General features: G+C 43.1%; 1 protein-coding gene across 1 annotated transcript in view; it reads right to left on the bottom strand.

Moving 5' to 3' along the window:
- The window catches only part of cpne8 (copine VIII), a gene marked incomplete at both ends in the record, with an annotated part of 58,746 nt that overhangs the window by 41,729 nt on the left and 4,701 nt on the right, over positions 1-12,316 (bottom strand). The window contains 2 exons of the mRNA XM_079413960.1: positions 2,950-3,053; positions 3,154-3,200. Of these exons, the coding sequence (XP_079270086.1) occupies positions 2,950-3,053; positions 3,154-3,200 (151 nt within the window). The remainder of the gene's footprint in view (positions 1-2,949; positions 3,054-3,153; positions 3,201-12,316) is intronic.

Raw genomic sequence — 12,316 nt, 5'->3', positions numbered from 1 at the left:
TGAAATAGGACAGAAGAAAGTATTTTACCACTTTAAAAAAGGCACACTTTACCTTTAAGTCATGTTATCGCTTCTTGTTTTCTGTGCAGCTTTCACTCTAAGAGCTAAAATATGTCAGTGCTTCTGTTTTCTTGTGACATTCTGAATGAACACAAGCCTGTTGTTCACCGGCAGCTTAAATGAAACCTCAGTGGGTGGCAACAACCTACATGTTTGAGGAAAAATCTGTCATGTTGGGATACATGTTATTTTCCTCTCAGCATGAATCTGCACTCTTGGCTGTCTCTCTCTTTGTCTGTCTGTCTCTTTCTTCCTCCTGCTGTGCAAAATGAGCAGCGTCAGCACATGTGCAGATATTTCCAGCCACCGCAGGAGAGACCGCTAAGATCAAGACACGCTTTTACCTGACCGAACATTCATGTTCAGATCTCCTCGGCAATAAGAACATGTCAGTATACTACATGTTTTACTTTGGTTGTGCAGCAGTGTTGTATGTGTGTAACTCTAAGCCAAGAATCTACCACAAAACAATCTGAGGGGTTTGGTTTTGGTTTGTGCTGGCTCTTGCCATGGATTATTAATGTTAAGTACATTGAAATATTTGTGTCATCAACAAATTTCTAAATTGTGTTTACATGTGTCAATTATTATTTAATGATATGGGTAGGTTGCAGGGTGCCGCTACTGTATGTGGTTGCTACGGTATTCTGAGAGGGTTGGTGTTTTTGCAGTGGTGTTGCTGGTAACATTTAGGTTCTAAAAACCTTGGGGGAATATTGTTTTGAGATGTTTCTAAACAGTTGAAATGCCCAGTTTTCTTGTTGTGATTAGAATGTTATTTAAAAAAAAATAATACATTTTTGGGTTGTTCAAATAACACCATAAAAATGTTCCAAGAATTGTGTCTAAGAAACGTCTAAGAACAACACTGGATGGTTGTTAGATTGTTCTGGGTTCTTGCTAAATAGTTGCTAGATGGTTGCTAGTATGCTGCAGGTCATGAGCTGTAGTCCCAACCACACAAGTTCGCGAATGTTCGTTGAAGCTACCGTTGCTGCTGACAGTACTTGTGATCAGAGTTGGCACGCAATGCTTTGGGAAGCGGACTTCACTTTGGTTGCTAGGGTGTTCTGGGTGGTTGTTAAGATGTCGCAAAGGTGTTCTGGATGGTTGCTATTGTGTTCTGTGTAGCTGCTGTTTGCTTACACCACCCAGGTCTTCATGATATGGTTGGTCTTGATCTGAAAATTCTCTAAACTAAATCTCCATGGTTACTAAACAGATGATTCTAAAGTTAGAATTTATATACAGCTCCCAGATACAGATCTCAGAGAAACTCAAAAAAGCTAACTGGGTAAGAAGGGACCAGGTGTAAAACTGACAGGTGTACGTACACACACACACACACACACACAGTCATAGATGGATGTGACATATCCATCAAAATGTCATATCCTGAATACGATAATATCAGGACAGGGAGATGATGACATGAGCGCACACACACACAAACACACACACAACACTGATGTTCTATTCAGCCCGTGTTAATAAACACTCATGCATAATGTGCATCATGTGCCTCTAGATGATTTGTAGTGGTACGTATGGAGCGGGCTGCTCTAATGGAGGATTAGCAGTGTGTGTTTGATCATGTGCGTGTGTGTGTGATGTAGGTGAATAATGCATAAATGTAATTTCTGGGATACTGCTGTATCAAATGTGCTTCACTGAGCGGAAACAAGCCAAAAACCCTGCAGGCTGTCTGTGTGTGTGTGTGTGCATGTTTATGTGGTTTATGAGGACACAAATTTGTATAATGACATGGGTATGACAGAGGTATTACAATATGAAGGTGGTTTATGAGGACACTGCCTATGTCCCCGTAATTCAAAAGGCTTAAAAAACATACAAAATGGTGTTTTTTTGAAAATCTAAAAATGCACAAAGTCTCCTGTGAGGGCTAAGTTTAGGTGTAGGGTTGGGGTAGGGCAATAGCACACACAGTTTGTTCAGTATAAAAACCATTACGCCTATGGAGAGTCCCCATAAACCACAAAAACCAACATGTGTGTGTGTGTGTGTGTGTGTGTGTTTGTGTGTGTGTGTGTGTGTGTGTGTGTGAGACAGAGTATGTGTGAAATCATACAAAACTGCATTAAAAGGTCTCCCATGTTCCTTGGTAAAACAGCACTTCTGTATGTGTTGTCAAATTGTTTACAGTCAACGTAGAGATCATTAAATATGCAAATCTGTGTTCTCATGTTTTCAATTATTGACACACGAGTGAAAGATGTGGTACTCAGATTTTTGTCTCAGGGATTTTTTTTTTTTCAAAACAAACAAACAACAAGACAATGAACTAATACACCTCTGCTATGATGGACAGATTTGCAATTGCTGAATTAAAATTAATTTTGTGGGGTGTAGATGTGTAGAGTTGTTTAAGTGTCATGTGATGTTTTTAATTCTTAAAAAGAAAGAGGTGACGTAAAAATATGAATATGATTATTATTATTATTTGAAAAAGTTTAAAAATCAAAGGCAGTGTTGTCTAACCAACATTCAGAAGATTATTGGCCTGTGGTTCTGTGTCATGTTTTATGGCAAGATGAGATGCAAGATTCATTCAGGTTGTTAAATGTTTGTTATTATATTGAAAATCAAACCTTCACCTTTTACATTGAAAAAAAATATTGAAATTAGAAAATAATATGTGTACATTCACATGTATTCAACACTGTAAAAATGATCCAAATACCATTTCAGTCATTCTACTTCAAAAATTATTAAAGTTATTTTTACAATTTCTTTGTAATTATTTATGAAATTTACTAGACATTTATGAGGGAAAATTGCAAAGTAAATCATACACTACTTACACCACAAGAGGTTACACCACTTGACATTTAGAGACATTCAATTATTTTTGCATGCTGATTTACTTACAGGTCAAAGCGCAAATTTTGTCTCTCTTCAAAGAAGTAATCGAGGATGAATTTGTGTACAAAGTCTGGATTCAGCGTGTTATCGATGACTTCTGTCCTGCCAAACTAAACAATAAAGGGCATAAAAGGCATATTACCAGCATGAACAAACGCAATATAAATTAAAAATACAGATCTGAAAACACAAATTCAGAAAATACTATACCTCTGTCCACTCCCTGTTTACCACAGTCTGAGTGTACAGCACACAAACTACACAGAAACAAATATAAAAGATGCATGAAAACGCCACCTTTCTGGAAAGAAGAGTGAAAATATAGCAGCCCTGGTTTGTTAATTCAGCAAATTAAGAAATCAAATATGCACAAAAAGCAAAGAAATATGTGTGGAGCTCTTGAGAATACAATTATTGGCTCATTTGTCTCTCATGCAGGGAGAAGAGTGTGTCATTAACACACACACACACAGACACACACGCTCAGAAGTCTCGCCAATTCATAACACAAGCGACGGCAGGCAGCTGAAATAATTCAGTTTCTGAACATCTGTTTGGCTGCCCGGGGGCCTTCCTCTAAACATGAGGCAATACCTGCCATCAGACGGTGTCTAAAAATGTGCCTAATTAAAAAAAGCCCATCATCGTTCGCCGAGCGTGCTTAATCTCCACCTTTATATCGGGTTTGGACCCCAGAGCCACGTACAGTTTACAGTGTGTGACTTTGTGACCACCTGTACTCATATCTGTCCTGGGAGATGAGTGTGTGTGTGTGTCTGAGTGAGTGAGAGAGAGAGAGAGAGAGAGAGAGAGAGAGAGAGATAAATCTGCCTCAGCTGTCTGCATGCACTAAGAAACTCTTCTAGCTTTCATTCTGTCAGCTGGGTGTGTAGACGCATATGGCGACCTGGACACTTTCCAAAAATACACCTACACAATAACATGCAGTCAAATTTACATACAGTACATGACTACATGCTGCCATAGAACAGCTATTGTTTGTTGTCATACAAATTAGGAGTGGGGATCAGAATTGTGAGACATATAAACTCGCAATTACCTTTTTTATTTTTTATTCAGTAGCAGAAATGGGCTTCCATATTTAACACCTATTTATATCTTTATATCCGTCTTTCGGATGAGACGTTAAACCTAGGTCCTGACTCTCTGTGGTCATTAAAAATCCCAGGATGTCTTTCAAAAAGAGTAGAGGTGTGACCTCGGTATCCTGGCCAAATTTCCCCATTGGTCTCTGACCATCATGGCCTCCTAATCATCCCCTTACACTGATTGGCTTCATCACTCTGTCTCCTCTCCACCAGTAAGCTGGTGTGTGGTGGGCGTTCTGGCGCACTATGGCTGCCGTCGCATCATCCAGGTGGATGCTGCACACTGGTGGTGGACGAGGAGACACCACCCCTCACAATGTAGACCGCTTTGAGTGCTTAGAAAAGCAGAAAAGCGCTATATAAATGTAATGAATTATTATTAATTATTATTATTATATCACCCCCTCTAATTTAAAATCTGGTTGAGCCACCTTTAGCACTAGTAACTTAAGCCAAAGACTTCTGTTAACTGAAGTCCAGTTTTTCAAGGATGTAGGGGAGTTATGGTGATGTCAGGGGTTGATGAGGCACAAATCACAGGAAAGACAGTGGAGATCAATAAAAAGGTGGGGGGCATAGTGACGAGGTGTAGCTAGAGGAGTGGAGTCCCAAGGCGGCGGATGGTCGAAGACAGACCAAGGCGGAGCCGGAGGGACGAGGGAGCCCGGTGGAGCTGGTGGGAGGATGGACCACGGTGGAGACGAGGGAGCTATGAGCCAAGGTGGAGCCGATGGTTCGGAGGACCAAGATGGAGTCCAGGGCTCGGATGCTGGAGGTGGAGACAGGGGATACTCACACCTTGGCAGAGCTGGAGGCTGGAAGTCCCGAGGCGAAGGATGTGAGCACCCAGCTAGCACAGACTGAGGATGAGCTGAGGGGCTGACTTGTTTAAGAGATGGCGGGAGAGGGAGGCTGGGAGGGAACACAGAAGGACTTGAGATGGGCGGAACCAGCAGAGATGCAGGAGATTCAGGGCTGGGTAATACCTCCCCAAACCAGTCTATAAGATCCCTTTCGAAGATGTCCTTAAGTTCCTCAGTATATTTTCCAGTGGCCAGTTGCAGCTCACCCTCAGCGGCGGGAGTGTGGGTGGGGCTTCCCTACAAGCCCTCGATCTCCACTGAATCTCCCTCAGGAACAGACAATGTTGCCGGCTCACGCACTTGGTCAGAACACTTCTGAGGCTCAGGCTCCGGGGTGACGATTGGCTCAGTTGCGGGTCTCGGGTCTGGCTCGTGTGTCACGGCAGGCTCAGGCTCTCCGTCCGAAGTGGGCTCCGGCGAAATCTCCGTGCAGCAGGATGATGGCTGGTTGGTCACTGGTTTGGGAGTGGGGCACACACTCACACGATGAAATTAATACATATATATATTGTGGCTGGAGGAGCCAACGACAGACACAGTCGGTGTGGCGTCAAGCCTCTGAGAGGTTTTTATTAAACAAAACGTTAAAATAAAGTGTCCAAAGGGGGAAAAGTGTCCAAAATAAACAGGGATCTGGTGTCCTCGTTGTGCTGCGGGGCTCGTGAAGGAGGGCAGTGTTCAGGAGGGAAGGGTCCAGGTAAGGGGCGGAGTCCGGCGGCCGCACGCGCTCCCGTCTGGAGGTCCCGGGGCGCGGGTGACGGCGGCTTTTGTGGCGGCTTCGTCCAACTCCTTGATCCCCGGGTGCTCGACGGGATTCCACGGCCCGGCGCCCTCGCCCGACGGCCGTATCGCGGGTGCGGTGTCGGCCGGACTGCGGGTCCGGCCGCTCGCCTCTCTGGCGGCGGCGGGTAGTTCCCTCTACGCTCCCTTTCCTGGACCCACGAGGACACCAGCGTGCATGCACGGGGAAGAGACCGGTCTCCCGAGGAGAGGCGCGCTCGGCGTTTAAACGGCGGCGGTGATGAGGCTCTATTCACGTCAGGTGCGCCTCATCACACGCCGCCAGCCCTGGCTGTTTCAGCGCCCCTCCTCTCTCACACACCCACTCCTGTCGGGAGCCTGGTGAAGGGCGGTGAATACGGGACGGGGTGGTGATGATGGACAGGGGGGAGGCAGCCGACTCGTCACATCCCCCCCCCCAAGCGACATCCCCGTCCTAGGGTCACCGCCCACGCAGGAGTGCTACCTTCCTCAACCAGGCTCCAGCGGTCGGAGTGGGCGGGGCAGGGATTCCTCTCCGGGCAACGCTCCCTCTCGCACCGCGCCGGAACCGGGACAGAGAAAGCGGGTTTTAGTTGACAGCCTCAACCAACCACGGGGTAATGATGACAAAGAGAGAACGTCACTTACCCCACTGGTGGCTGGGAGGCTGTCCCCGTCCTTCCTCCGTCCCCGTACGGGCTCTACGGCTTCATGCGAGCGAGAGGGGATGACGTCATCAGATATTGCCCAACTGCGCTGTCTAGGCTCCGCCTGCCCGCATTCTCCACCACTGTGGCGGGAGGAGCCAACGACAGACACAGTGGGCGTGGCGTCAAGCCTCGGAGAGGTTTTTATTAAACAAAACGTTAAAATAAAGTGTCCAAAGGGGGAAAAGTGTCCAAAATAAACAGGGATCTGGTGTCCTCGTTGTGCTGCGGGGCTCGTGAAGGAGGGCAGTGTTCAGGAGGGAAGGGTCCAGGTATGGGGCGGAGTCCGGCGGCCGCACGCGCTCCCGTCTGGAGGTCCCGGGGCGCGGGTGACGGCGGCTTCTGTGGCGGCTTCGTCCAACTCCTTGATCCCCGGGTGCTCGACGCCCGACGGCCATATCGCGGGTGCGGTGTCGGCCGGACTGCGGGTCCGGCCGCTCGCCTCTCTGGCGGCGGCGGGTAGTTCCCTCTACGCTCCCTTTCCTGGACCCACGAGGACACCAGCGTGCATGCACGGGGAAGAGACCGGTCTCCCGAGGAGAGGCGCGCTCGGCGTTTAAACGGCGGCGGTGATGAGGCTCTATTCACGTCAGGTGCGCCTCATCACACGCCGCCAGCCCTGGCTGTTTCAGCGCCCCTCCTCTCTCACACACCCACTCCTGTCGGGAGCCTGGTGAAGGGCGGCGAATACGGGACGGGGTGGTGATGATGGACAGGGGGGAGGCAGCCGACTCGTCACAATATATATATATATATATATATATATATATATATATATATATATATATATATATATATACACACACACACACACACACACACACATACATTTTTAGAACAATATTTAATGCGTTCGCACTTACATATCAGATCAAAGAGTATGCTGTCCGAGGGGAGGGCTCTGAGTTCAGAATTATCCCCCCATCCTTATTTGGGACAATAATAATTGAGGGAGCAGAGCTGGGGTGGCGAACGGATGCTAAAAAACTGTCGTAGTACAGAGATGAGTTGGCTGAAGGTTGGCAATGTACCTCCATCCCATATGGCAAAAACATATTTTTTTTAGATTGAACTTCAGCTTACAGACTGCAGACAGAACATTCTCCTTTAGTATTTTCTGGTAGAGAGCAGAATCCATGTTTGCCACAATTATTGCATGTTGCCCAGGCCCTGAAAGAGCAAACCCTCCCCACACCAGGCTTTACAGCAGGTATGATGCTCTTTTTTGTAGAATTGGCACCAGATGTAAAAGGGGAACACTGTCTTACAAACTGTCAACAAAATATTCTCCCAAAAGGTTTGAGGGCCATTTATGTGTGTTTTGGCATAATTCAGATGAGTCTTCTGGGTTTTCCATTGTTGCCATTTTTGCTGGTATCTTTCGGATAGTGGAGTCATGAACAGTGGATCAATCAGCATTGTCCTTGGGTCTGTGACTTCCTGGATGATTTGGTGCTGTGCTCTTGGAAGAAATTAAGAAGGACGGCCACTGCTTGGTAGGTTCACTACTGTGCAGAGTTTTTTTTTTCTTTCTTTTTTTAAATTTGGAGATAATGGCTCTAACCATGGATCACTGGAGTCCAAGAATTTCTTTTGATTTTGGTGTAGAGTAAACACCCATTAAGCACACTTCCATTTTTGAGATCAGATTATAAAAAGAAAAAAATATTTATTATCCTACTTGATGTCTTAATTGATGTGTTTGTTAATATATACCTCCTATAATTTCAAGTCAATCAGATCATTGCACACTGAGATATGGGTCTCCATGTGTTCACTCTGTCTGGCGGCCATTTTGAAAGCTGTCTAAAACTTTCACCAAAAGAGGAGCCCCTTAAATGTGCATTTTTAGATGTTTAAGCCTTTATTTTGGGTACGGTTCACTACTTATTGTAAAATTAAGGGATTAATGTTCAGACTTTTGCATATTCCTGGAACTTGGATGTGGGAAATAATTACATTAGATCCAAAAGATCTTTTTAGCAGCATAGCGCAGATGCTACAGAACACAGTTAGCTGACTAGCTGTATAAGATTGTGTGCTATGCTAATATATTACTTCACAGGCTTTACTGCCTTGTACTTTTACATATTATAAATTGACAGTTTATTGCTGGTCTGTGGTTTTACAGTGCTGTAATTTTTAAAGATTTCATTTTATTTTAAGGTGAACTTAAAGGGTGCACGACTATGAAAATCACACAGCTTCAGTGTGACATCAATAAGAAAAAGTATAATTTCATAGATATTGTTTATAATAGTTGTTCATATTAAAATATGTATGAACTTAATACATGACCTACAAATCCTGTCATTTTAATAAATATTACATGAAATTTATTCAAATTTGTTGCTGCTACAATTAAGCTCAGTGTGCTCTCTTTAAGCTCATCCACATAAAGCTGGGACCAATATGGGTTTTGTGCATGTTGCCCACTTGGGTCCCACCTAATACGAAGTACAATCCTACATGAAATCCATCTGGGCAATTAACATGGGGCCATTATGTAACCCGCGGACAATCCCATACAGAGCCCATTTTTCAGCCCACTTCATACCCACATGGGCCCCACATACAAATGTTGGCTGGGTTAAAGCTGGGACTAATATGGGTTTTGTGCATGTTGCCCACTTGGGTCCCACCTAGTACGAAGTACAATCCTACATGAAATTCATCTGGGCAATTAACATGGGGCCATTATGTAACCCGCGGACAATCCTACATGGGGCCCATTTTTCAGCCCACTTCATACCCATATGGGCCCCACATACAAATGTTGGCTGGGAACCATCTATGTAAATACTTCATAAACAGACTTTAAATAGTAACTGATGATTGTCACTTGAAGTTAAGTTAACCGATTTTCTATGGATTCTGTCGACTCAAATCTGCAGACTGGCTCTGATCTTTGGCAACTAGCATCAACTTCTTCAGACGGTAAATCTGTGAAAAATTGGGGCAAAAATCGTGTAGTGTATTCCAGCCAGTGACTATAGATGAGTTTACATCCATTTAAAAAGAGGTTTCATAATGAGGCTAGTTTCTGTGTTCATCCCCATGAATTAAATGTTTTGTTTGATTTTTGAATGTGTTACGCTGAACGTGAACTAGTATAGATGTTGATATGTGCTTAGATGACACTTCATTATGAATATATAACTGATCGAATGGATTTGCCTTGTTGCTTGATTTTAGTGTTCTGTATTTTTTTTTGTGATTGACTTTGTACCTTAAAAAATATTTTTGCAATTATTCTTTAAAAATTTTCCTTAAAATAAACAAGAATTTTTATTAAAATATGATGGGAAACTGGGGTGTGCTTAAAGGGTACAGAAATGTACCCATTAAGCACAGCCAGACTTTTTGAATTTAATGATGCATCATAACTGAAATGCTTTTGTCATTTCAAATACAAATATTTTTGTGTGAGAGATTAATATTTTATTTTAACAACTTTTTGTACTGAAACCAATATCTTGTGCACTAAAAATGTCTCAATGTAGATTTTGGTGAGCTTGGGTGAGACCTTTTAAACAGCTTCATTTAAGCACTGATTTCATTGACCAGGTCTGGCAGTGATCAGGCCTGGTCTGTTTCATCTGAACCCCATTATTAATGCAGTTACATAGATTTGGGAAGTAACTACAGGGTCAAAACATTTGCACATAGGCCTATGTATTACTGTAGATAACTTAAAAAACACTGAATGGTAGTGTACATAAAGTCAAAATTTCATTGTTGGTTTTACTTTGACATGTTTGTATGAAAAACATGTCCAGAGTTTTTGTAGATTTTTCAAGAAACGATGATTTTCGATGAATGAATGATTTCACACAAACAATCCCAGCCCTTCATAAGATTCCAGGGCCTTCGTCATCTTCATCATCATGAGCAGTGCTGCAGGAGAGTCTTCTTATATGGAGCGGCACATGTGCTGAGTCTGAGCTGTGCTGACGTGATGGGGCCAGTCACGCAGTGCTACAACTCCTCCCTACATTCAACGGCCAAAAGACGCTGGAATCGGGGACTCCAGACGGCTAAATATAGACTCATTGCTCACTGCCTGTGTGTTGCGGCCACAGTGCTTGATGTCGTATTATAGGCTATATATTTGGTGTTTAGGGGAAGAATCACTTCTAGTTGCACCGTATACTGTATGTATCATCTGCATTTCATAATAATAATAAATAAGTCCCATTTACAGTTCAGTTAGATGACCACACGTGACATTCTACTCAGAGCTGTCCAAGGCTTTCATACTTGGAAGTAAATCTGGGGTTCTGAACTCTGGCCCTCGAGGTCAACTTTCCTGCAAAGTGTAGCTCCAATCAAACACACCTGAACAAGCAAATCAAGGTCCTCCGTTGGCTAAACTTTACAGGAAACATGACCTTGAGGGCCAGAGATGAGAACCCCTGGCCTAAATGAATCTGGTGGTGGTCAGGTGGTCACATGGTCCAAGTGGTAGCTCTCAGAAAAGTTTACAAGTTGTAATTATCATATCCTTGTAATGCAAGCACGTGAATGCTTTGGCGTTGATAGTGTTGCTATAGAAATGCACAATTCAGAGTAGAACGAGTACAAAATCAGACACCTCAGTCCACCTACAATCTATAATATTAACTTTGAATTACTTCAGGAATGGACTTTCGGAAGTCAGCATGATTATCACATCACAACCATGAGCAAATTAGCATAAAAACACACTGTAAAAAAAAGAAGTTGAGCCAACTTAAAGTTTTAAGGCAACCGGCTTCAGCAGCTTTTTTGAGCTTTCTCAACTTGTTTTAAGTTAATGCAACAAAAAGTTGAGAATCTCCTACAAAAATAAGTTGCGAGAACTCAAAAATCTGCTGAATCTGGTTGTCTTGAAATTGTAAGTTGGCTCAACTTTTTTCTTTTCTTTTACTGTGCACCCACTTTTACATACCGACACTTACTGTTGATGATCGTGAACTACACCAGTACACAGAGCTTAGCCAATCAGCACAGAGCTTGTTTACATTAGAATTCTTAAAGGCACATGAACTAAATGTTGGTTTAATTCAAAGGGCGAGAAGAGAAAATAGGAAATGGTCATTGCAATTTTTTTTTTTTACTAAATTAAAGGGTTAGTTCACCCAAAAAATTAAATTCTGTCATTAATTACGCACCCTCATGTCGTTCCAAACCCGTAAGACCTTTGTTCATCTTCGGAGCACAAATTAAGATATTTATGATGAAATCTGAGAGCTTTCTGACCCTGCATAGACACAGCAAGGATCCTAACACGATCAAGGCTCAGAAATGTAGCAAGAACATCATTAAAATAGTCCATGTGACATCAGTGGTTCAACCTTATTTTATGAAGCTACGAGGATATTTTTGTGCGCAGATAAAGAAAACAGAAGATAAAGTGTTAACAGGTTTGGAACAACATGAGGGTGAGTAATAAATAACATAATTTTCACTATCCTGAACTATCCCTTTAAATCTGATGGTATTATTAAAAAAACTCACATTATAAGTTGACTTCAGGGGGGGAAATGTAATATTACAAAGGTGTAGAATATGACCCCTTTAAATGAAGGCAGAAAAGTATATACTTTCCCAACAATATAACTGGCCCAATTTTAAGAGGAAAATTGAATTTTCTTAGCAGGAGAAATAATCAAAACACAATCTTTTAGAGCATATAATGTGTCTGTGTGTGTCAGAAACAGTCAGTGTAATCAGCCATACAGCAGAATGAACAATGCAGGGCCTGCAGTCAAACGCATCTGTATGTTCATTAAAGCTGGGAATGTTAGCCGAACACAACATCTGGATTACACAACGCAATCACAAACCCACGTGAACACACACAAGAAATGCAATTATATTATACTCTCCTACATCTGAAAGAATATGCACATACAGCAGGGTTTCAAGCACAATCAAGCTTTCTAATAAA

The sequence above is a fragment of the Barbus barbus genome (genome assembly GCF_936440315.1).
Source record: "Barbus barbus genome assembly, chromosome: 50".
Classification (NCBI taxonomy): Eukaryota; Metazoa; Chordata; class Actinopteri; order Cypriniformes; family Cyprinidae; genus Barbus; species Barbus barbus.
The sequence above is the reverse complement of the archived record's forward strand: the minus strand, read 5'-3'. Positions and strand labels throughout refer to the sequence as shown.